Source organism: Leptidea sinapis, chromosome 5 (genome assembly GCF_905404315.1).
Source record: "Leptidea sinapis chromosome 5, ilLepSina1.1, whole genome shotgun sequence".
Taxonomy (NCBI): domain Eukaryota; kingdom Metazoa; phylum Arthropoda; class Insecta; order Lepidoptera; family Pieridae; genus Leptidea; species Leptidea sinapis.
Genome location: NC_066269.1, coordinates 4,514,570 through 4,541,451, shown reverse-complemented (window position 1 = coordinate 4,541,451; position 26,882 = coordinate 4,514,570). Strand labels below are relative to the sequence as shown.

General features: G+C 35.0%; 2 protein-coding genes and 1 long non-coding RNA gene across 4 annotated transcripts; 1 reads left to right on the top strand and 2 right to left on the bottom strand.

Annotated features, from left to right (window-relative positions):
* The first annotated feature begins 125 nt into the window (after positions 1 to 125).
* On the top strand, positions 126 to 3,318 carry LOC126964572 (uncharacterized). The gene is made up of 2 exons (XM_050807769.1): positions 126 to 802; positions 2,028 to 3,318. Exons 1-2 carry the CDS (start codon positions 275 to 277, stop codon positions 2,166 to 2,168), a joined length of 669 nt encoding a protein of 222 aa, XP_050663726.1. The 5' UTR covers positions 126 to 274; the 3' UTR covers positions 2,169 to 3,318.
* LOC126964615 (uncharacterized) lies at positions 3,309 to 9,798 on the bottom strand. 2 transcript variants are annotated; one of them, XR_007729407.1, is made up of 2 exons: positions 9,677 to 9,798; positions 3,309 to 4,472 (listed from the first exon to the last, which is right to left on the bottom strand). It is a non-coding gene; the product is annotated as an uncharacterized LOC126964615 (long non-coding RNA). The 2 variants fall into 2 exon arrangements; XR_007729408.1 differs by lacking the exon at positions 9,677 to 9,798 and adding an exon at positions 4,588 to 5,402.
* A 1,463-nt stretch (positions 9,799 to 11,261) lies between these two features.
* LOC126964522 (RNA-binding protein 45-like) lies at positions 11,262 to 13,366 on the bottom strand. Its single transcript, XM_050807699.1, has one exon. The coding sequence runs from the start codon at positions 13,087 to 13,089 to the stop codon at positions 11,626 to 11,628; it is 1,464 nt and encodes a 487-aa protein (XP_050663656.1). The 5' UTR covers positions 13,090 to 13,366; the 3' UTR covers positions 11,262 to 11,625.
* Positions 13,367 to 26,882: the final 13,516 nt, after the last annotated feature.

Here is a 26,882-nt window from a genome sequence, read left to right as displayed (position 1 = left end):
CCTTTTTTTAACTTAGTTTTTCAATCTTTTAATTTACGTTATTGGCAAAAAGTAAACGCTATTGCCAAAAGAAGAAAAAAAAAACTTAGTTTCCCAATCTTTATTATTGGCAAAAAGTAAACGCTATTGCCAAAAGAAGAAAAAAAAAGTTTCAAGTATAACTAAAAGTACAGGATATAGTTTGGTCACCTTAATTGATGGTTTTTTTTTCCTATATCGTCAGAATATATAAGACTTTCATATTTTAAACATATTTAACTGATATTTATTTAAAATGAATTCCAACGAGAATACCTTCTCGCAGAGCTTTGTTAATTTCCTCCAAGCATCTGTAAAACTTGATGATTTAGAGAAAATGACTGCAGACTTGGATAAAGAACTGGCGGATTCTCAAAATATGATGCACGAAGTTCAGGCGCTTTACAACAGCATCCCAAATGTTCAACAGAGGCAGATGCCAGACGATTCACATGTAAGGAATGAAAATCTAGATCAATTCCTTGTATCTACGACTCCTGTTTTAAGATTACCTGACATGCCGGTGCAAACCGGGGATGTGGAGAATATTGTTGCTACAATGAAGATATATGCAGAGGAGCTAAGAAAAAGCACTGTCACTTGTAGCAGCAACAAAAGCTTGACAAAAAGAAACATTGACAATATTGATTTTACTCATTATTCTTTGAGCTTAAAGCAACTCAGTAATACTTTATCTATAAAAGTTAATACAACAAGCAACCGTGACGTAAATTTGGAAGAAAAATTGGGCAGCCTCATTGAAAATGTGAATATGTTCACACAGGTATACCTTATTATATATTATTTGCATGGTCAGTCTGTATCATCTTATGAAGTTTTTTATCATTAAAATATAAGTTTGAGTCTACTTTGTACATATAATCCAATGGTAGGCTCTTTTGTACAGGATGCCCGCTAGATTTTGGGCACCTATTTCTAACGTGAAGCAGTAATGTGTAAGCATTACTGTGTTTTGGTCTGAAGGGCGCTGTAGCTAGTGTCTTTACTGGGCAAGTGAGGCTTAACATTGTATGTCTCAAGGTGACTAGGGCAATTGTAGTGCCACTCAGAGTTTTTCGACTTTTCAAGAATCCGTAGCAGCACTGCATTGTAATTGGCAGGGTGTATCAATTACCATCAGCTGGATGTCCTGCATGTCTTGTCCCGTATTTTCAATAAAATAATCACTTTCAAAAATTTACATTTGAGCACTAGCAAAGTGTTGGTAGGCTTATTTATGCTTTACAATAACATTATTGGGGTTGAGCTGGCTATTAACTGTAAAGTATTGGAAAGTTGGTGAAGCACACCATTTTTGTGCTTGGTAACATTATAATATGATTGATTGGCTTATCAGTAGTTCACTTAATAACACTAGTTCAGTAAAGAGTGTTGGAGGGGTCTATAGTTGTATAGTTGGCGGAGAATTAGGTGTATGGGTGACCTGATGATAATTGGTCACCACCATATACTACATTCACACGGAGTCACATTTTACCAAATCATATTTACATCAAATCTGGAAAAATCGAATAATGTGTCCACAAGGCACATTTTGCATTACTAAATCTGATGGCCCTGAATTGAGATTCCATGTAAACATGTTGCCACTATTCTAAATGCTGCAAAAAACCAATTAGGTAGAGAAACACAGAACACTGTGTGAATGTACACTTACTCCTGCAATACCAGAGGAATCACAGGACTCTTTCTGTAATTGTTTTTTTTTAAGGTACCCATGTCATATCCTGAAGACAGCTCAAGAATGCTCATTCTATGGTTTGGTTGTATGTGGAAGAAAGTTCCTTAAATACCACAATGTAGAGAAATTTATTAAAAAAATATTAGGAGATCATTACAGCTACCTTTTTTGTAGCATAGGAGCAAAAAAAAGTGTATGTGTCACCTGAAGGTCACCTATCTAACATGGTCTCAGTAAATTGCTAAATAGTTTTCACATCAATCTAATTGTTTCTGAATTTTTTAATAGCTTTATTCTTTTCCTGCAGATGGTGGAAGCTAATTCGAAGGTAAGGGAGACAAATGAAACCTGGAAGGATAACCTGCCAGAAAGCACATTACACTATGATAATATTATTCTGAAGATTTTGTCAGACATAAATGAAGCCACATATTTACTCAAAAATTAATTCAGCTTTAAAATTCTATAGTTGCTGTAAGAATTTGATAGTAGTGAAAGCTTTGCTGTACCCCTCTGTAGTAATTTGTTATAGTCTGTGATTCTTTTTAGAAGAGGCCCATTGCTCTTAGAGCACAAACTGTACATCATAGAAAATCTTGCATCAAAAAAGGTTAATATGTAGTAATAAATTCCATACTGCCATATACATTTTTGTTACTGACAATAGGAGGGCTTTGGATTGTAAAGATGTGTAGCTGGTTAAACATGCACTAATACATGCATGAATACTGATTTTGTGTTGAGAGCTTTGCTTGTATCACCCGTCTTAAATGATAACCATTAAAAAAAGATTGTCATTAAGCAAATAAGATCAAATTGAACTTAATAAAAAGCAAAGACCACCACCTAGTCCTGGAAATAATCTGTGTTTATACAAATACCTTATTTGTAATTTAATGTATTTTTTATTTTTAGTTTTAATTTCTGTAGTGAACCTATATAATCTTATAATCATAATTAATAGATTAAGGTACGAATATTATATTCAATTCTAAAGTTAATATATTTAGAGGCTTATTAATGTTCAAGACTTCTAAATTTATTTGATACTGTAACAGCAATAGTTAAAGTTGTGTGTATTCAGAATAATTAATATCGCTATATTCATTGGTTGTGTAAGGTTCTGCTAGCTTAAGTATACCTATATAATATGTTATTGTTTTAGAATTAAGCGGTAGAAATTATTGTAGTTTTCTTAATATGGTTTTGTCACTGTATCAGTCTTTTCATGTAATTAAAATTTCCATTTCTAAGGTCATACACATTTTAATGAGCAGATATATTATGATATTAGTAAATAATATGAGATAAATCTAACACCACATCTTATCAGTATGTTTAGAAAAAAATTACATACAAAATGATTTCCTTTATAATTTCATATTATGTAGATGTACCCACATAAACCTGTGACATTTTCATGGTACTAAATTGACTAAAATAAATAACAATTTTTCTATAGATCATGTAATTTAATTTTAGAGCTATGTCTTTAACTCAAGCAAATCAGTGGCAAAAACCATAGCATATATTACTGGTAGGTATTCTTCATGTATCTCATCCTCACTTTTATATCAAATAAATAAAATAAAACAAAATAGCCTTTATTATAAGAACTACCTTATCTTTTGTCTAAATAAAACTTAACTAATAATTGTCTCTCGACAAAGGCCTCCTCTAAGGATTTCCACTTTATTCAGTCTCTAGCTACTCTTATCCAGTCTGGTTTTCTGAGAGATGGTCTGGTGGAGCCCAAGTTTGACATCCAATTGTTAGACCAAAGTCACCGGCAAAGCCCAAATGATTACGAAACTGAAGTGGCAGTAGGCAAGGCACATAGTTCGACGGACAGATGGCCGCTGGGGCAGTAAAGTCCTCGAATGGCGACCACGTACTAGAAGACGTAGTGTTGGCATGGCCCTCCACAAGATGGACCGACGATTTGGTCAAGATCGATGATTCAGGAAAGATCGTCGCGGAAATCTTTGAGGGAGGCCCTTGTCAGCAGTGGACGTCTTCCGGCTGATGATGATGTTAGACACGAGGGTATATACGTGTTACAGACATTTCCTTTTATTCCCATAGATATTTCGGTGCCTTTCATGGTTTCACTCAAGGACCAGTATCTTTTCCAAGTATTACAAATGCGTCTGTTTATTTCTTTCTTCATGTTATTTTCATGGGTTATTAATAATTGTCCTAAATAGATTTATTCTGTGACATATTCTACTATTTCATTATTAACTACTATCGAACCAGTTGTGCCGGAGTTGGTTATGATTTTTGTTTTGGACGCATTTATTTGCAAGCCTTAAGCTTTAGCACTTTAGTTTGCAAGTTGTTGCAACATTTGCTCTAGATGGTTTTCACCCTCCGATAATACAATATTGTCATCTGCAAATTGGTTAAATTTTTCCCCGTTTATATTTAGGCCAAAACGTTTCTGAAAATCATCTCTAGGACTGCCGTGAAGAACTAAGCAGAAATAGGGTCGCCTTGGCGGACACCTCTCACTCTTCTCCAGTTTGACCTGTGCAGTACTGTTAAAATATACACTTTGGAGAAGACGAATTCTATTCTATTCTATTCTTTCTAGTGGCTTCTGTGGAAGGGGCACCACAACTCGCCAATGTCACGTTTCAGTAGACCAACAAGCTTAGAGTGTGTCATTTGATCGGTGTAAACGAATTTATAAGTGATTATAGTAATGACCAGTGCCCAGAATCAAAACAGATTTATTTTCTTATTATACCTGAAACAAATATACATGCTGTTAGATAATAATGGACAAACACTGATAATATTACTTATATAAAACATTTATTGTGTTAGTTATAACTTAATATTATTCTGTTTAATATATTTACATAAAGTATTTACAAAAGGAGTGAAAACAAAGGTGAGGAGGCATTTCATGGAGGTGGGGCGGGGGATTTCAGGAGGTATAAAGTTGTACAAGGAAGACTTCATTAAAGGGCAATTAAAGAATAAATGGTCTACATTTCCCTCATCAAGTCCACATTCACATAGAGAATGGTCTCTAATTCTTAATTTGGCTAGGAATACTGGAGTGCAAGAGTGGTTTAAGCGTAACCGGCAAACTGTTGATATTATTGATTTATTGGGGAATCTAAATTTCGAGAACCACGGTTTTAAAGGGATTACAGGTTGTATATCACCATAAAAGACGCCTTTAGCAGTTTTGGAAACCTGCCAGATGTTTGACCACCTCTCAAACATATTTATTTTCAAAGTGGAGCACAAGTCATGAGAGAAGATTTGAGAATGTTGTTGGGAACCTGTATGAGCAGCTGACCTGGCACAAGCATCAGCATTTTCATTGCCGATTATACCTGCATGGCCTGGTATCCATGCTAGAACTATGTTGATGTTGAGATCATAGCACTCTTTCAAGTTTTCTCTTATCTTAAGTATAATTGGAAACCTACTTTTTGAGCGAAATGGATTTGAGAGGATGGATTGAAGGCAGCTTTTGGAGTCTGATAATATAATAGAATTGTTTAGGCCATGGGACTTAATAAATAAAATAGCTTCAAGTATAGCAATTGCTTCCCCTGTGAATACCGAAGTGACAGTTGGGCAGCTATAACTTAATACAATTCTTGTGGAGGGGATCCATACTGCAACACCAACTGGGCTCATGTGTATTTTAGAAGCATCAGTGAAAAATTTTGGAAATCTGAATGCATAACATGAGAAAATGTTTTGTTAGCTTCTATGGTGAACTTATTAATGCCCAGATCTAAAATTATTAAGGGTTGGAAGGTGAGTGCATTGAAAGGCATTGAGAATAGCGGTAATTTCGAAAGTTGAAAAAAGGGGTTAGGGAGTTGAGAGTACAATAGGTAACTATGGGCAAGACATGATCTCTTATCTTGAGAAATTTGGTTATTGTTGTATAGGCCAACTAATTGATCTAATTTATGCAGCAAAGGGTGATCCCGGAATTCCGCAAATTTAAAAAACAGTTTATTAGCGAGGAACTGTCGACGAAGCGAGAGGGGAGGTTCTACACACTCGACCTGCATAGCATTAATAGGACTAGATTTCATTGCTCCTAATATAATGCGCAAACATTTTGCCTGTAATTTGTCTAACTTATCTAAACCTGCCTTATTGCCTGGAACCAAAAGTAACGTGCCATAATCCATGTGGCTACGAATTATGGCATTGTATAGCAATCTTTGGGTGAAGGGGTGAGCCCCCCACCAAACGCCAGATAATGAGCGAAGGATATTAAAATTTTTTTCACACTTTTGGGAGATGTAGTTAAAGTGCTTTACACCTGTCAATTTTTGATCCAACCATACACCCAAGAACTTAACATTATCGACAAAAGGAACTTCAATATTGTAAATTTTGACTTTGATTACAGGGAGACGTCTTTTGTTGGTGAATAAAACTACCCTACTTTTAGAAGGTGATAGTGTTAGCCCATGTTGCAAGAGGTATGATGAGAGATATTCTAGAGCATGACTCAAACGAATAGAAGAAGCCTGTATAGACTTATCAGAAGTATATAGAACAATATCATCTGCATATTGCAAGATTTGGCAAAAGGGGGTAACTGTGCTAGAAATATCAGAGGTATACAGGTTGTATAGTAAAGGACTGAGAACAGAACCTTGAGGTAAACCTTTCCAAACTGTTTTAGGAGGTAGGTATGAGGATGGGCCTTTAATGGTAATTGTTCGCTCCATTAGCATATTGCATATGAATCGAGTTAACTTCGCTGGAATACTCAGCTGAATGAGTTTGCTCCTGAGCAGAGGAAGAGACACGTTATCATATGCGGATTCTATATCTAGAAAAACTGCCAAAAGAGGTTCTTTTTGGAAAAGGGCTAATCTTATATCAGTGGTAAGGATACCCAAGCTATCTAATGAGCTCTTCCCCTTTCTGAATCCAAACTGGGAATCGGAAATGAGGTTATTGTATTCAACAAACCACTCAAGTCGATGTTTGATCATATGTTCACATATTTTTGCAAGAGCAGATGATAGGGCAATAGGTCTATAACTGGTGGCTTTAGATGGACTCTGACCTGGTTTGAGTATAGGAATGATCACTTGATTTTTCCAAGATGGAGGTATGGCACCGACATCAAATAGGTTATTGATAATTTTGAGATAATATTCTTGGGATCTGATTGAAGATTGTTTAAGGAAAGAATAGGGGATGCCATCGGCCCCGGGAGAAGTGTCAACTAAGCCATCCAATGCCAGAAGGAGTTCTGAAAAAGAGAAAGGGGAGTCTAAACTATGAGTTGATGAGAGAGGGATTGGAGGTGAAAAGAGATAGTCTTCATTAGGAACTGAAGGGGGTGACAACCTATCTGCAAAGGATTCAAGCCATACAGATGGATCTACACTTGAGTCATGCTCCGAAGGATTGTAAGAACCCCTAAATTTTTTAACTTGTTTCCATACAATTGTAGATGGAGTACAGGGAGATAAGCTCTGGCAAAAATTGATCCAACCTTGTTTTTTCTTTTTGGCAAATAAATTAGTGGCCTTGGCAGCAGCTTTTTTATAATTAATGAAGTTGGTCAAAGTCATGCTCCTATTATATGTTTTTTCGGCTAATTTTCTATCCTTAGCAGCCTTGGTGCAATCTGAATCCCACCAAGGAGTTGAAATTTTACTATTGGATGGTTTTTTTATGGGAAAATTTTGGTCAGCACTAAATATCATGGCCTCTGCTAATTTATTATAATTTTCAACAGCATTTGAATGGTTAGGATTGGGAAAGCTTAAAATTTTTTCATCAAGGCAAGTGGAAAATTGCGGCCAATTAGCATTTGTTAATCTGTATTTGAGAGAAGGGGAAAAATTTTGAGCAGGGATTACTTTATCAGGTAATGAAATGATAATAGGATAGTGATCACTGCCATTGGAATTTTGAAGGATGTTCCAAGAAATAAGAGAAGCAAGACAAGGAGAACATAGGGTCAGGTCAACTGCACTTTTTGGATTTTGAGAAGGAGCAACCCTGCGGGTTGGAGAGCCATCATTTATTATGCAGAGATTACATTCATCAAAAATATCAAGAAGGGAAAGAGAAAAATAATCAGTAGTGCTAGAGCCCCAAGACATGTGATGTGCATTAAAATCTCCCATTAGAATCATAGGAGAGGGAATAGACGAGATTAAATGGAGGATGTCTGCAATCATAGTTGAATGAGGTTGAGGGATGTATATAGAGACCATGGAAATGTTCAAAACTTTTGCAGCAACAATATTTATACGAGGATGTTGGTTTGGAAGGATTATTGGGGAAAAGGGAAGGGTGCGTCTTATAAATAAGGCACAGCCTGCACCAACACCATCTGCTCGATCATCCCTGAGGCATGCATAGCCCGGGACCCTGAAGTGTGATCCAGGGGCCAGCCATGTCTCAGATATGGCGATGGCAGAGGGAAGGTATTTATTTATAAGATGAATAAGGCTTGGTTTCCTAGGACGTAGGCTTCTGGTGTTCCATTGAAGGATGGTCACTGGGGCCATGATTGTTACAAAGGGATAAGATGTGAGATAGTTTATGGGCAACGTTGGACGGTATGTTAAGAGTGTTACTTGATATGAGACTTAGAATGAGTGAAAGGAGAACCTCCAGGAGGTTTTCATTCTGTACTGTAGAGGAGGGAATAGACTGATGCATTAATGCTGAGCCATTGGGGAACACTGAAGGTACCTCAGCAATAATGGCCTGATGAGCAGCTTTATCATAGGACTTGCTTAATGGGGTTCTAGAGTGTGGAAGAGAAGTAACAGTTTTCCTATATGAGGTAGTTGGAGCAGAAGGAATACTAGTCTGGCTCGTGTGGGTTGTAGGGGCATTATGGGATGAGGAAGGATTACTTAGAATTTCTGTGAATGGCCTTGTAGATTTTGGGCAACGCTTTGCTGCCTCTACATAAGAGATGTTCTCTTGTGACATTATTATTTTAATTGTTCTTTGCCTACCATGTTCAGGACAACCTTTGTTGGTGGAAAAATGTTGTCCAGAACAATTAATACAATTTGCATCTTTTTCTAGTATATTACATGAGTCACCAGAGTGGGATTGGGCACATTTATAACATCTTGAGTTGGATCTGCATGTAGTTTTAATGTGTCCAAATCTGCTGCAGTTCTGACATTGAATGGTGGGGAAGAGGTAAGTTTCTACTGGAAGGGAGTTATGGAATAGGAATATTCTGATAGGGAGTGATTGTCCTTGGAAAGTAATAACTATAGTTTGGGTTGGGATCCAGGAAACTTTATTATCCTCAATAACTTTTCTATTGAGTCTGCGAGCTTTTAAAATCTTTCCACAACCTGTGGGAAGATCAACTGACTCGACAAACTCATTCATGGATAAGTCCACCGGAACCTGGCGGACAATACTCATCTTTGTAATATTATAATTAGGTATATTTGCTTCATATTTGTTTGCAGTTAAAAGTGGGTTATCTAAAAATTTGTTGGCATCTGATGCTGATTTGAAGGTTACTGCTATTTTATTCCTACCAACTTTTTGAATACCATCCGGGCATATATTGGCAACTTTATGTCTGTGTAAAAGTTGACCAAATTTTATAGGTCTTATTGTTAAACCTGAAGAGGGATCTTCTTCAGTGCGGGAAACATGAATAATAAATGGACCTTTATCTAATGAGGTGTATTCTTTAATCCCCACAACTAAAGTTGGGTGATTATATATATTCTGTATGGATGCAGAAGCCATATCGGTATCAATAATTGTCTTTTTAGAGACTGCATTTGGATTATGTGTTGCGCTGTCCTGTAAACGACGTTTCGATCCAGGTAATGGAATATCCGGAGGATCCGGAGGTTCTGGGGGGGTTATATCCATAATGGATAAGTTGGTAGTAAGTCTAAGTTAGTAAGCACGCAATTAGATATCTATGTTAAATTGTTAATAAATACTTACTAGTAAAAATACTCCACCACCAATAAGATAATAAAAACTGCTATACACAAGTTATTAATAGGCACTGTGAGAAAATGTAATTATAAACTGTAATAACACTCGACTCACGCGTGTTAGCTACCCTTAAAAATATTTGATATGCGTTTGAAACTTCGAGAACACGAATGTATTTGTTATTTACTCCCTGTTTTCGCAATGCATCCTAAATGTAATCATGTGCTAGGGAATCAAACGCTTTATTGAAATCGATAAATCCTATGAACAATATTTTATTACTCATTGTATTTTTGTAAAACCTGTCTAAACATGTATATGATCTGCAGTTGAAAAATTACCCCAGAAGCCTGCTTGTTCTTTAGGTTGATGGTCTTCTAAAATGGATGAGATAATATGATTTAATAATAGTTTTGAGAAAATTTTGTGAATATTGGACATAAGGCTTACCAGACGCTTGTTCCCAATATCTTTGTCTCTCTTTTTATGCAATAAATTAGTGTAGATTTCGTCCAATCCCCCGGTATCATTTCAGTTTCCATTATATTGTTAAGAATATCTGTCAGGTGTGGTGTAATAACTGGTTATATAGTTTTTGGGAGCTCATTAGTTATTTGATCTGGCCCAGGAGCTTTTTCTAATTTCTGGCTTTCATTAGCATTCTGTTAGTTCTGCAATTGTGAAGTTTTCGAAGGAACAATCACATTTTGCATTTTGGTTGCTGCTATAGTTTCCAGTAGCAATTCTTAATATACCTGATATCTTGCTAGTTAGATTTCCGTTATTTTTTTATTAAACTTGGCATCCAATATTATTATACATCATGTACCAACTAGTTAACTAGGATTTAAGAAATTTTTGATGTCAGTAGCATTATATAAATACTAGCTGACCCAGCAAACGTTGTATTGCCGATATTAAAATTGCGATACAAAAGTAACTGTTGATCGTAGATGGGTGAAAATTTGAAGTTGTATGTATTTTTTAATGCTGGCTCATAATCAAACAAATTTAAAAAAAAATTCAAAAAAAAAAAAAAAATTGTGTGGACCCTTAACATTTTGGGGTATGAAAAATAGATGTTGGCCGATTCTCAGACCTACTCAATATGCTCACAAAATTTCATGAGAATCGGTCAAGCCGTTTCGGAGGAGTACGGGAACGAACATTGTGACACGAGAATTTTATATATAAGATAATAGTTGGGAGAGTTGAACATCAAATGCCTTCACGTGACTTGCACAATTTCTATGTAGCTTATAAATTTGTGTTCTATAAAGGAGGAGTAATACTGCATTTTAAATGGGCAAGGTGGTATTACTCATCATTAGATGAACATCATGCATGCCTCATTACTTTTTCTCAAGACAAAAACACCTCCACCCTGATTTTGATATTAAAATGTTTTTTCTTTTTTGTTTTTTATATATAAAATTTGTAAAATAGAAATGTATGACACTAGGCATATAGTTTAAATTAAAATATTACTATAATTCAATAATTTGATAAACAAAATATTAAAGACCTAACTTTTATTTTGTGCTATCAATATGACCTTCTTCTCTTTGATGTAATAAACAAAAACAACAAGTTATAATTTTTCAAGATGTTACTTTATTAAAATAAAACAATGATAAATCCATGTTGACTAATAAATTTAAAAAAATCATGTATTACTGATAAAAAAAACCAGTCATTTAAACAGTGTCAAGTCAAATGATTAGATAACTTTCTTGGAAACAAAGAAACCATCTTAAATAATGACAGAATCAATGCAAACTTCATATGCAAGAATAATAGATCATATATACATTATTATTAATAAAAATTCATTTTGCCAATATTTTTCTTATTTGCTTGATTTTTAGATGACCACTTTACTAAGGCCCATAACTGAGTACCTAACAAACAACTAACTTAAATAACATAGTAAAATAAATATAGTCAGTGTCTTCTCAGTCTAGTTTTACTCTTTTAATGTCATTTACTTGATTAGAAGAGTCATCCTCACCAATTTTCTCATTCACATTATTTTGTGGTTTCTCATCAGCTTCCATCACTTTAAGTCTTATTCCATATATTGTTGCTCCATTTAGATGATTCATTGCTTCTGAAGCAGAGATGTCGGATGCATACTTTACAAACCCAAATGTCTTGTTGGGAAATGTGGCAACATTAATAAGATCACCGAATCTGCAGAAGACATCTTGGAGTGTGCTTACTGGAGGGGGTTGTGGCTTACAAACAATAAATAGTCTCTTTGCAACCTTAGTTGAGTTTGACATAGGCTTAATTGGGGGCAAGGGTATGCTAGAGAAGCTGCTATCATGTTCTGTGGGTGTTTCCAATTTACCAGCAGCTGCATCTTTGATAAGAGATGATGCTTTTTCTATTGCATTAGCTAGATAAATAAGATCAGGGGCAGCTGTTTCTAAATTATTTTTGAATTGATTTACTATTGATGTGAGGTCAGTAGCAGCTTTAGCTAAGGGGTTGGTGTCTGGTGTTACTGATAATATTTCCCCAGAAGGAAATTCATAGTTATTTAATTTTTCAACTGCATATGCAGCATATTTTGGTTCCTCATAAGTTACCAGAGCTTTGCATTGTCCACTATAAGGAACTATGGTATAATGGCAATGTACCATACCTGGAATTAGATTGAAAAGCTGTTCTATATATCTCTGATCTAAGATTCTACAATTTACAGAAACTGTTTTATAATTATTTACATCAGACTTTATTTTATTACTAATATCATTTCTGGGTTGATCAAAATTAAATTGACTGTTGTATTGGCGATAATCCAGATTTTTTGACTGGTAAGCATTGAAGCCATCACAGTCATACGAGTTTCTGTTTCTTTTTAAATCTTTAGGCATAGCAAAAACTGGCTTGTAAACTGGATCACATTCCTCAAAAGCTTTAGCAGCTTCAAGAAATTCTTTAAATTTGACATATGCAAAACCCTTACATAGACCTGTTTCCTTATCTTTTAGAATGAAAATGGAGTCAATTTGTCCAAAATTAGAGAATTTTTTACGAATGTCAGAGTCAGTCACATCTCTTGCTACTTTAATGAAGAGTCTTGTATATTTATCTCCATATTGATCATGACTAGGTGGTTCGTTTTTGCTAGCTGCCACCATAACTTTGATTGGCTTACCATCTTTTATATGATTTAAATGCAAGGCTTTAATAGCAGCAGCTGCTGAAGACGTTTTAGAATACTTTATATATGCCACACCTTTGTGTTCACCAGTCAGGCGATGTCTCGGTATGTACAAGTCCTCAATGTCTCCATATTCAGAGAATGCTGTCCTTAAGTCTTCTTCAGTCATATGTTTGTTGCAAACAACGAATATACGAGAAAATGGTGGATTGTCATCTTTACGGTCGTCATTGTTACTAGTATTCATATTTAGGTGAACAACAGTAATTGGTGCATGAACAAGTTAATTTTAGCTCCGTGTCGGTCTTAATTATTAGTCTCGTCTTCGAATAGTCTTATAATCTTGTAGGTAAGTTTGAATTCCAATCACTTCAGAGATTAAAGTAGAAGTCGTTCGTAATATGCTATAGAAAAATCAGTCAATTCACACTAATAAATATAATTCTGATAGGTGCAAAAAGTGCAAATAAACAAATTGTAGTTTTTATTTTAATTAGTACGTAGTATGTAGGTATTGACTAATTATGTTGAATGTTGATAACCAAAGAATACATTTCGATTTATCTACATCTATTTTGATGACGAGTATGATAGGTAACAGCTATCCGTTTATATAAAATGTACTCTGTGGTGACAACTAACCACGGGTACCTAACTGTCAAACAGATATTCACTATTGAAAAAGGGCGGGAAACTTAAGATCGGTCGCACGTAATTATTATTAAAATTTTCATTTTATTTTTAAATTTCATGTAAATATTTAGATATTTTGATCAGATAAGTTGTAGTTTGTATATATTTTAGTAGTTAGTTTTTATTAAAGTGTTAATTTGTGTAAATTTCATCCTATTGGTAAGTCTTCTTTTCTTCACTTTTCTATAATATGATGGACCCCCCGGATGATCCTGGGGGGACAGCCCCTGATATAGGTCATGTAGTGACAATCTCTAATAATCACGAAGGTAGCACTATGGATACAGATGGTTCTGTGTCTCAGACATCTAGTGGCCGTAAAAGAGTGTCAGCTCGACCCAGAATATGCAGACACTGTAATAAAAGACGACGAAAACACCGTGGTGATAAGAAAGATATTAAGGAAAGTGATTGCAAATGTGTAGACATTACTGACAAACAAATTCTTTCCAAAGTCGATTCCTGCAATAATTCTTCTATAGTAGTAGAGACAATACAAAAAAATAACACAGACACTCCACAACAGCCACAGCCCCCTGTTGCAAGGCTGTTATATAACTCATTAGATGCTGCTCCTTTTGTTGTACACATTCAGAAACAGTATTCATCTCCCGATGATAATGTTACTTTACATCCAGTTACATTTGGTCGTTTTCTCAAAAGAAATTCTATTAAAAATATTGTGAATGGAAGTTTAAAAAGGATAGGCCGGAATAGGTTATCTATTTCTTTTTCTAAGTACCAAGATGCAAATGACTTTGTTGAAAACAAAAATTTAGAAAATGAAAAATATAAGGCTTTTATTCCATCATTTTCTGTGAGTAGAATAGGAATAGTCAGAGGAGTACCAGCTGAGTGGTCTGAAGAGGAAATAAAAGATAATGTTTCTGTTCCTATTGGCTGTGGTCCAATCATAAAAATTAGGAGAATAAAACGAAAGATGATGATTGATGGACAAAACCATCTTAAATGTACTGAGTCTGTGGTATTTACTTTTGATGGACAGTTTTTGCCTAAACGAGTATATATGTGCTACACTTCTCTTACTGTAGACTTGTATATATATCCTACTATTCAATGCTACAATTGTTGTCGGTTTGGTCATGTGAAATCTCAATGCAGATCTAAACCAAGATGTTTTAGATGTGGTCAAGGACATAGTGGTGATAACTGCTCTGTTCAAGATGATTTTATATCTTGTTGTTTATGTAAAGGTTCCCATATTGCAACTGATAAAAAATGTTTAGAATATGAAAGACAAAGAGCTATAAAGGAATCAATGGCTAAAAACTGTATTTCCTATTCAGAAGCTTCAAAGATACATCCATCTGTCTCTCGAATTTCATATGCAGATACATTACTCTCATCACCTAACATCACTCCTAATACTTTTCCAACCCAGCATCAACATTCAACACCTAAAGCTATAAACAATACTTCATATAAAAAAACTGTTTTTGTTAAACCAAAGCCTCCACCTACACTTAGCAAAGGATATGACAAATCTGCTCACCAAGAAATTTTAAGGGATTTTAATATTCCCCAACCCTCTAATGGATGTGCATTAATTAACAAAGAAAATGAAAATCCTTTGGAATCCTCAGTAATTGATTTAATTATTTCTCTTATAAAATCTCTTAGTCAATCGAATGAATTTTCACCGTCCAACGCTGCCTTATTAGTTTCTGCAATTACTCAAATTTATAAACCAAATAATGGACAAAGTTCTTCAATGGAATTGTCAAAGCATCACTCCTAAAAAAAGTGATCTTATTTATTTATTAAATAAATATAAACCTTATATCTGTGCTCTTCAAGAGACATGATTGAAACCAGGATCTTTATTTAAGATTCGTGGTTATTCATGTCTCAGAGAAGATCGTGTGGATGGGCATGGCGGAGTAGCCATGCTTGTGAAACACCCTCTTTCCTTTTCTCTCTTCTCTATTCCTTCTCACAGTAATGATTTTTCTATTATTGCTGCTTTAGTTGAAAATATCTGTTATGTATCTATTTATATACCTCATCCTTCTTCTGCAATCTTAAATGAAATTAAAGATATTATTTCCATTCTTCCGAAGCCTTTTATGATCCTTGGTGATTTTAACTGTCGCCATGAATCCTGGGGTTACTTATCTTCTAATAGTTATGGTAACACATTAATAGATATATTTGATTCAGTGAATTTGTGTATATTAAATGATGGTCGTCCTACACGACGTTCTCATCCTGACGAGGGCCCTAGTGCTCCAGATTTAACAGTCACTACACCTAATCTTGCTTCTTCTTTGTCCTGGGATCCATTACGATCTACTTTTGGTAGTGATCACTTCCCACTATTATTATCATTTCCAACCTGCAATAATAACAATAAAGTATTACATAATACTTATTCTCCTCGTTTAAAATATAAGCTTAATGATGTTGATTGGGATTTATATAAAGATCTAATAAAAAACAAAATTATTACACTTCCAAAAATTAATCCAGGTACAGAATCTCAGTGTGCAGATTCTTTAGCAAGAATCTTTATTGAGGTTGCCAATGAGATATTTCCAAGTAAAAATAGCTCTTTGGGTTTTATTCCTTCTCCTCCTTGGTGGGATAACGAATGTACTGAGGCAGTAAAGAGAAGAAAATATGCTGAAATTACATACTGCCAATGTTCCACTGATGAGAATTTTGAAATTCTTACAAAGAGTATGTCAGAAACTTCAAAATTTCTAAAGAAAAAGAAATTTGATGGCTGGAAAAATTTCTGCTATTCAATATCACCTGATGTCAAACCATCTCTTGTTAGGCAAAATATAAGAAGGTTTAGATCTGCATACAAAGATTCATCTCCAAAATCAACCCCTTTTCATTTAGTTAATAGCTTTTTAGATAAATTGGCTCCACCTTTCGTTCCTGAAGACTTAATAATTGGTTACCCTGTAATAAATATAAATAATGATAACTGTTTTGGTTTAAACAGCATATTTTCTCTCACTGAACTAAAAGGTGTATTGTCTCATGTTAAGGATTCTGCTCCTGGACTGGACGGTATTCCGTATTCCTTTATCTCTCATTTAGATGATGATGCTTTATTTTATTATTTATCTCTTATAAATTCCATAGTGACATCTGGTAACATCCCCTCCACGTGGAAACGTCAAGAAATAATTCCCGTACTGAAACCTAATAGGTGTTCTTCAGACCATTCTGCCTATCGCCCAATCGCACTTTCTTCTGTTTTGATGAAAATTACAGAACATCTTATAAAAAATCGTTTAGAATGGTTTGTTGAGCATAACGGTCTATTATGTGAATCCCAATTCGGTTTCAGACGTGGGAAAAGTACTATTGATAGCTTAAGTATATTCATTTCTGATATTCAATTATCATTTTCAAATAATAAATCAGTAATAGCTGTGTTCTTAGATATAAATTGTGCCTATGATAATGTCGTAATAAGTATTTTAAAGAGTAAGCTTTTACAACATAATATACCTCTGCTATTAACAAATATTATCATAAACATGCTTTCCGAAAGATACATAATCCTGAAACTAGATGACAGGAAGTCAATTACTCGACTTGTTTCAAAGGGCCTCCCCCAGGGATCAGTACTTAGCCCAATATTGTATAATATTTATACACACGATTTAAAATCATCACTTAATAGTGTAAATGTTCTTCAGTATGCTGATGATCTATTAATTTACTGTCGTGATATTTCTATTGAAAAAGCTAGTTCTTCTATAACACAACCGCTGATAAATTTAAAAACTTGGTTGGACTTAAATGGCCTTGATCTATCACCTGAAAAAAGTACAATAGTTTTATTCACGAGATCAAGAACTCCTCCTCCTATTTCTATATTTTATGAGGGTTATCAGATTCCAGTTAAAGATAATGTTAAGTTTTTGGGAATTGTCTTAGATTCGAAACTAACTGGTATCCCACATTGTGATTACCTAAATGCTAAATGTGAGCGTACTCTTAATATTTTAAGATGTCTGTCAGGTGTTTGGTGGGGTGCGCACCCTTTTTGCATGAAATTGTTATATAATGCTCTTATAAGAAGTATATTAGATTATGGTACATTCTTGCTGGAGCCTGGTAGTGTTAAGGCATTTAAAAAACTAGATCTCATACAGTCCAAAGCTTTACGAGTAGTTTCTGGTGCTATGCGGTCAAGTCCTATCAATGCTCTTCAAGTAGAATGTGGTGATCCTCCACTACATCTACGTCGTCAATATTTAGCAGACAAATTTATATTCCGATCTTTTCAGTTTCTTAACCACTCTCTTTATAACAAACTTCAGAAACTTTCTCATTGTATAGATTCATCTGCATATTGGTCAAATAAAAAACCACCTTGTCTAATCAATAGTTTTAAGAAATTTATCAACATAAAAGCTCCTATTCATCGATCCATTAATTATCCTCTTTTCAGTACTAGCTTTGAAGCATTAATGTTGCTTCCAGAAATTAATTTTAACTCAGATTTAAATAAGCACGATATTAGTACAAATTTTTCGTTTAATCTTCTTAAAAATACTGTTTGGGTTGATTACCATCATATTTACACAGACGCGTCTAAACATTCCTCCTCGGATCCCGTTGGTGTAGGTGTCTATCACGCTCAATTTAAAATATCACAGAAAATTAAATTACCTCCGGAAACATCGGTGTTTACTGGGGAATGTTATGGTATTTTTAAGGCTATTGAATATATTATTCTATTTAAACTTCCAAAAACAATAATTTTCTCTGATTCAAAAAGTGCCTTACAGTCTCTCAATAGGTTCCCATTTAAATCAAAAAACATTTCTTCTGTTGTCATAGAATTAAGAAATCTATTAAATAAATGCAATCACTTTGGTCTTTCTGTGTTGTTTGTATGGATCCCCAGCCATAGCGACATTCCTGGTAATATAAAAGCAGACCAACTAGCTAATGAAGCCGTGGTCGATGGCGACATTTTCCCTTATAAAGTTTTTTGCCAGGATCTAGGTGCTCTTCCTATAGTTCACCTTCAGGATTGTTGGAATAGACTTTGGACTGAAACTGGTCAATCAAAGGGCAGGAAATATTTTAACCTTCAGCCACTTATTTCATTTAAACCATGGTTTTTCCGTGCCAAATGCAATAAGTTAGTATGTTCTTCTATCATAAGAATGCGTTTGGGTCATGTTTGCACTTCTGTTCATCTTAACAGATTAGGCATTGTATCTACTGACATGTGTGAATGTGAATCCGATAAATGTGATCTAGATCACATTTTCTTTTCATGTTCTCTATACGACCGCTCCTCATTCCTGAATGATCTAATATCTCTTAATGTTCCTTTTCCTACCTGTATATCCTCTCTAATTATGTATCCATGTAAATTTTATAAAATATTGTCATCTTTCATTCTTCAGAATCATATCAAAGTTTAAATATTTGTAATGTTGTGTAAGTAGCAAGTATATATGTATATTTATGAAATTTTGAATATCCGTTTCAATCCTCTTTCTACTTATCTGATCCTTTCCCGTGTTCCGTATCCTTTTTTAACTTAGTTTCCCAATCTTTTAATTTACGTTATTGGCAAAAAGTAAACGCTATTGCCAAAAGAAGAAGAAGAAAAAAAAAAACTGTCAAACAGCTAAGCCCTATGCTAATGTCGTCTTGTACCACTATGCACGATTTATTAAAATACCTACATAATCAACTGGGAGTTGGGACGCAGAGTGCAGACATAATATTGTCTGGTGTCAAAATGGCGATAACTGCGCAGCAGACATACTCGTATTATGTTCGATCCGCTATGGTCTCAGATTGCTTTATTTATTTATTTTAATTGTAAGCGCAACGATGTAAGAATGGAATAAACCAGTTTTGGATAAACAAGGAAAGCATTAATGATAACAGGACACTCGGCGCCATACAATTTTTTAAAATTTTCATTGTTTCATTCATTATTTCAGGCGCGCGAGCGCCCTACATTGGACTAAATTTTTTCATGTTTTTCCTGTATGAAAAATGTATGGAGATGTAACCTTTTACATTAAATTACAGTTTAATGATGTTTTGTTATGCAAGGGGGGACTTCAACTTTAGCCAACGATTGATAGAATTACAAAGTCTTTATTGCTATGATTATTAAACAATGACGTTGCTTATTTTATAACGAACGCGCCGGTATAAATAACAAGCCTATACTCCTCATAGTTTGTGAAAATTTGTTCATATTGTAACCGGACCCACTCAAGTGCCAGCGAGATGTGCGCAGCCGTCGCCGTTGCGCCAGTTTGAATTCTACGTGGGTCCCAGCTGAGGGGTTATTTACATCCTAAAAGTTATCATGCACATCTAATTATTGAATAGAAAATTCATATTCATTTAAAAAATAAATATTCATTTCGGGCAATATATTTCAGTTATTCAGATACGCCATTTTGCGCGAGGATTCTGTGACGTCAGAGTCTATCTCAGCAATATTTATTATACTGAAAAATGAATAGCCGATGTTTTCCTTCTGATATACTGATAAACTAACGTTTTTTTTATGGAATAGGAGGACAAACGAGCGTACGGGTCACCTGTTGTTAAGTGATCACCGCCGCCCACAATCTCTTGCAACACCAGAGGAATCACAGGAGCGTTGCCGGCCTTTAAGGAAGGTGTACGCGCTTTTTTTGAAGGTACCCATGTCGTATCGTCCCGGAAACACCGCACAAGAAAGCTCATTCCACAGCTTTGTAGTATGTGGAAGAAAGCTTCTTGAAAACCGCACTGTGGAGGACCGCCTCACATCCAGATGGTGGGGATGACATCGTAACTTGTGGCGTGTCGTGCGAAGGTGGAATTCGGCGGCAGGAATCAGGTTAAACAGCTCTTCGGAACACTCCCCGTGATAAATGCGGTAGAAGACACACAATGAAGCGACGTCTCTACGCAACGCCATTTGATCCAGCCGTTCACAGAGCACTGTGTCCCCGACAATTCGAGCTGCTCTGCGTTGCATGCGGTCAAATGGATCGAGCTGATACTGGGGTGCGCCAGACCAGAGATGACAGCAATACTCCATGTGTGGCCGGACCTGCGCTTTGTAGAGCGCTAGTATGTGGGCCGGCTTGAAGTATTGCCGTGCTCTATTAATGACGCCCAGTTTCTTTGAAGCCAATTTGGCTTTGCCTTCCAGATGACCACGAAATTGGCAATCGCTCGAGATTTCGAGACCCAGTATTCCGATACTAGGCGAGGCTTTGATGGAAGTGTTGTCGAAGAGCGGTGATACGACAAATGGGGTTTTTTTAGTGGTAAACGCGCAAACTTGAGTCTTCTGGGGGTTAAATTGGACAAGGTTCAATTTTCCCCACATTAATTATAATATTAGTAGGGATTTCTTCTTTCTTTATTACATATACTAGTATTTCTTACAATTTACTGAATTAGGGAAATGTCTATTCACTTTGCAACATTATTTGGCTGTCTGTGTAGCGTGTTGGCGAATGTAAGTACGTGACGCTCGCAAACATTAATAATTATAATGTTACTTCTATGTTGACAGTTATTATTATTATGGTTATTATTCTATGACGGCGAGACCCAGATGTGACCCAGATACTACATAGCGGCACGCTATGATGGCCGTTTTGACATATTATAATAGTGATGTGAAATGTCAATTTACTCTCGAAAATTGACAATTGACAATAAAGAACAGTAATTTGCTCCTTCAATGTAATAATTAAATAATACGAAATCATGAGGCTCTCTTAAGTTGGCGGGGAGTAATTAATTTGTTTGGCTAATTCAATTGTTCTTTAACTGTTCTTCAATGTTTGAGCCAAAATTGCTTTTGTTCGTTTTTATTTTATTTTTTTTGAATTTTCAAAAATTAAATCTCAAGTTAGCGACAACTATCGATTTTTTCATTTTTTTTTTTTTGTTTACTTTGAAACTATCTCTTATGTGTTCGTCCAAAAAAACATCTATTCGGCCTTAATTACCTTTTAATTCAATTATAAACTTTTTTTATCCCACGTTAATTAATTTTTTCCGCGCATGCACAGTAATCTTCGCCATAAGACTTGTCCACGACAAGACTTGTGATTAAAGGACAATTAAAAAAGTTTGTTTACACGACCTCTTTCTCATAAGGTCCAATTATATTAAATTTAAACTTAGTTTTGCATTGAAAAATAAATATATATAAAAAGTATCAATTTGATTATTTTCTTGTGTAACTAAATAATCAAACCAACTAACTTTTGTATTAATTACCGGTTTTCCCTGATCTTATATTTTTCAAACCTTAGACGCGATCGTGTACAGAATTTACATCATTCAGTTATTATTGAAAGCTGATTTGATTTCCCGGTATTCTACAAAGTATCAGTTAGATCGCCACCTTTAGTACAACAAGTAAACAACAACATACATACACTTGTGTGTTGTTGGTGTTGACGCAAAACAAATTACTCTTCCAGCAGGGATCGATATTTTTGTAAAAGCTCACCTGAAGTATTTACTAGGTGGTTTTATTATCCTACAAAACAAGTTCACTCAATTCGTAGATCTTATAGATGAATGTACCATGTCAATCGAGGATTTAAATCTTCATGATGAAAAGTTTGAAGAAGGTGTACAAAATGATGAGGAATACCAAGACAGCTTACAAAATGAAAATTGGTGAGGATTGGGAAATGATCCAAAACATGCAAAGAACGTCTAGACAAACTACGATAATAATGATAATCAAAATGATTCTTTTGAGAATTCAAAAGCCGATGGTACTGAGAGAGAAAAATTACATTCAGTTTTAGAAATTAATGAGGATGAAATGGAGATAAATTTATGTGAATCCATAAAAAAATATCAAGATTATACATTCAGAGCAAGTACTCCATTAAGTAGCAGAATTGATAATAATAATAGTTAAAGCATTGGTCCTTGGTCCAATTGTTCAGTAGAGTTTGATGATTAACACCTAATGTTGGCTTCTTCAACTGGTAACTACAGTTCTGTGATACACAAGTAAAAATTTCAATTAAACTGGGCCCTCTTTTAACAATTTATCCCACAAGCTGGTTACGTTATCTTTACAATCGATTACTTGAGATACTGTAGTTGTTTTATTATTTTTTTCTTCAGGCCCTTGTTCATTTTTGCGATGGTTCTAATGTTTTATAAAATTGATAAAGAATGGAAAAGCGCTCCTCATAAATTTTTAATTATTATTAACGCCTTTTTTCAATAAGTCTCTAAGAATTTCTACTTACCATTGTAAGTAGAAATGCTGGACATCAGGTGTGTCAAGAAATGCGATGCCGGCCTTTAAGGTGGGAGTATATTTTTTCTTGAAGGTCCCCAAGTCGTATCTGTTTGGGAAAACCGCAGCCGTTAATTGATTCCACAAAGTGGCTGTGCGAGGCAAGAAATTTCTAACGAAACGCGCGGTTGCGGAATGCAAGACGTCTACGTGGTGCGGGTGGTACTTTGCACGTAATGTCCGGTGGTGGAATTCGGCCGCTGGAATCAACCCGAACAGCTCCAATCACCAGCGAATAAATGCGGTAGAAGATGCAGAGAAAACCCACATCTCTACGCAATGTCAAAGAATCAAGCCGAATTTTTTTTTAAACTTTGAATCTATGGCTTGATCGTCGATGATTCAAACCGCTCTTCGTTGTATGCGGTCAAATGGAAGAATCTGGTACTGTGGAGCACCCGCCCAGAGGTGAGAACAGTACTCCATGTGAGGCCGGTTTTGCGCCTTATAAAGTTGCAGGCGGTGGCTTTTAGTAAAGTACTGTCTCGCCTTACTGAGTACACCAAGCTTTTTAGAGGCCAGTTTGGCCGTCTCTTCTAAGTGACCATGGAACTGAAAGTCGCTCGATATATCGACGCCAAGTATCCCATTGCCGTCTGTGGCAGTTAGAGTGATCTCGAATCGAGGGGATACGACAAAGGGAGACTTTTTAGTGGCGAACTCACAAACTTGTGTCTTCTTGGGGTTGAATTGGACTAAATTTTGTCGGCCCCATTCTGAGACTTTGCAAAGCATAGTCTCGATTTCAGACACATGTTTATTCCGGTTCTCGTCATTGCTATCCCGGGACATGTTGGCACGGCCGGTGTAGGAAGCATACCCTATGCTGTTGTCTGCATAGCAATGAATACTGCTGATTTGTAACATATCAGTGATATGCAAAAGAAACAGTGTAGTGTACCATGCAGCCTTGCGGGACCACCAGCGTTTATGGGTTTTAAGTCAGAGCATGCACCGTTGATGACAACCTTGATGCTCCAATCAGCCAAAAATCTAGCAGCCCATTTACACAACTTCTCGGGAAGCCATAGGATGGCAGTTTCGCTATAAGCGCTTTATGCCACACCCGATCAAAGGCCTACGCTATGTCCAAACTCACCGCCAATGCCTCTCCCTTGGACTCAACCGCTTGCGCCCATTTATGGGTGAGGTATGCAAGAAGATCACCAGCTGAGTGACCCTGACGGAAACCGTACTGGCAGTCGCTGATCAGCTGGTGCTCCTCTAGGTATCCCAAGAGCTGGCGGTTGATGATCGACTCCATTACTTTGGAGAAAATGGAGGTAATGGCAATGGGGCGGTAATACTGTCCAAAGGACAAGTATTATAAGCAATATAGTGTATCCCCTAGTAAAGAACTGGTCCACTCTTATTTCCATTTATCAATAAGTAAGTTACTTGGTGTTTTCCTTTTTTCTGTATGGTTGGAATATTTTCTTTATTCTTTTTTAATTTTATCGTTTATTAATTTTATCTCCGGGAAATCTTCAAATTATTTGCCTTCTTTTTTAATTACCCTACCAATTTTGTCAATAGCATTATCTAATTTATTATTAGTATAAATTATGTTACTTAAATGGAGTACTTGCTCTGAGTGTAAAATCGTGATCATTTTTTATGGATTCACATAAATTTATCTCCATTTCATCTTCATTAATTTCTAAAACTGAATGTTATTTTTCACTCTCAATACCATCGGCTTTTGAATTCTCATCAGAATCATTTTGATTATCATTATTATCGAAGTTTGCCTAGTTGTTCTTTGCATGTTTTGGATCATTTCCCAATCCTCGCCAATTTTCATTTTGTAAGCTGTCTTTTTTTTTGTCTTATAGCCTTTGTAGAGTACCGGGAAATTAAATCAGCTTTCAATAATAACTGAATGATGTAAATTCTGTACACGATCGCGTCTAAGGTTCGAAAAATATAAGATCAAGGAAAAGCGGTAATAATTAAACCGGTTAATACAAAAGTTAGTTGGTTTGATTATTTAGTTACATAAGAAAAAAATCAAATTAATACTTTTTATATATATTTATTTTTCAATGCAAAACTAAGTTTAAATTTAATGTAATTGATCCTTATGAGTAAAAAGTCGTGTAAACAAACTTTTTTAATTGTCCTTTAATCAAAAGTCTTGTGGTGGACAAGTCTTATGGCGAAGATTACTGTGCATGCGCGGAAAAAATTAATTAACGTGGGATAAAAAAAGTTTATAATTAAATTAAAAGGTTATTAAGGCCGAACAGATGTTGTTTTTGGACGAACACATAAGAGATAGTTTCAAAGTATAAAAAAAATTGAAAAAAAATTGGCGCTAATTTGACATTTAATTTTTGAAAAATGAAAAAAAAAACTAACAAAAATTTTTTTTGATCAAACATTGAAGAACAGTTAAGAACAATTGAATTAGCCAAAAAAATTAATAAAAAATGAAGTACCCCCCGTCAACTTAAGAGAGCTACTTCATGAGTGGATAAACGTCAAAAGGGCCATCATAGCGTGCCGTACGTATAGTGAGTTAGTGAAGTGTGTAGTAGTTTGCTTTAGTCAATCCCTATGAGTTATGACAAATATTTTGATGTGAAACATCTATAGCCGCACGTAAAACCGATTTCAGTCGTGGCGACGCGTCGCCTTGTCACAGTAATACCATCCTCAGAGGCAACATCGAATATAACTATTACCGAAGTCACTGATTAAACGAATTAAGTAGTCACGATTTGAAATAAATTCGTAAATTTTTGTATTTAATGAAAATAAATGTTTATTCAATAAATAGTCATCGTTATCTGGAAAAAACTCGTAATATTTTATTTTATCATTATGACATATTTAGTTCCTATCACAATATGCTCTTTTCTGCATATTACTTTTACAAAATAATTTCGATGTTTCACATCTGCCAGGCGTCCCGTGACGGCTCACATTTTTTTTCTAACGCATATCTTTAAAATATATTATAAATTAGTAAATAGTGTTTACTGCGTATACAAAATATACGAAAGTCGTATAGAAGATTAAGTATTTAGTTGTGTAGATATCAACACAATCTAACAGAACACGACATCATTCTATTTTTAATTAATATCCGTTAAAACACAGAACATAGTTGCGGTGCAGGAATAACTATTCCACTAATAAAACTGCATTGCAACTGCAATCTGCACGCTTACGGCAAAATAATATTATTCTGATTATTTATTTTGACATTTTAATAATTGTAATAATAGTAATATATAATATAATAATACTACTTTGTAACGTACTATTGTACTATTATTAATATTCCTTTTAATTGGCGTATCTATTTATTATATTATTATCTATTTTTAATATACTCTTTTAGTTTTGTTAGGTGTCAGGAATCATAAATAAATAAAATATAACTAATCATTTCAGCAGTTTTCGTGCAGTTAATTTGCAGGCTTAATAAAGTATATCTTAAAGCAATTTTTACACTGTAACTTTGAAGTAATGGTATAAATGTTTGGATTGATACGCCGATAGATAATGCACTATGTTAATTAATTACAATCACTTTGCATTTTTAACAGCGTCGTGAATCAGTTAGTAAAGGGCTGTTAACTGTACCTTTTTCGTCATCTTGCTTGTCAGCAAGGACAACAAAGACACGGTATTATCTGGAACGGATTGCTTTTTCGGATATTTACGTCACCATCCAGATTAATCGCAACGTTCGCACAGTCTACTTCAGCTTCACGTGTCGTTGGATTCAATTTAGTTGATGCCTCATACTTTTTCTCAGTATTAATTTAATTGCAAGTAAAGCAGTATCAGCTTTATTACCACATGGTGTGTTTCCTGACCTTCTGAAATATAGTAAAATAATACCAATATTTAAATCGAGACGCACTTCAGACTGACTCAAATAAATATCATCCATTTTTGGTGATGCCAACCTTAAGTAAAAAATAATTTTAAGCCAAATGCTTACTCACTTTAACACTCATAAGTAACTTCATATAAAACAATTTGGCTTAACTGTAGGATGCTCAAGTACGACAAATAAGAGAGGA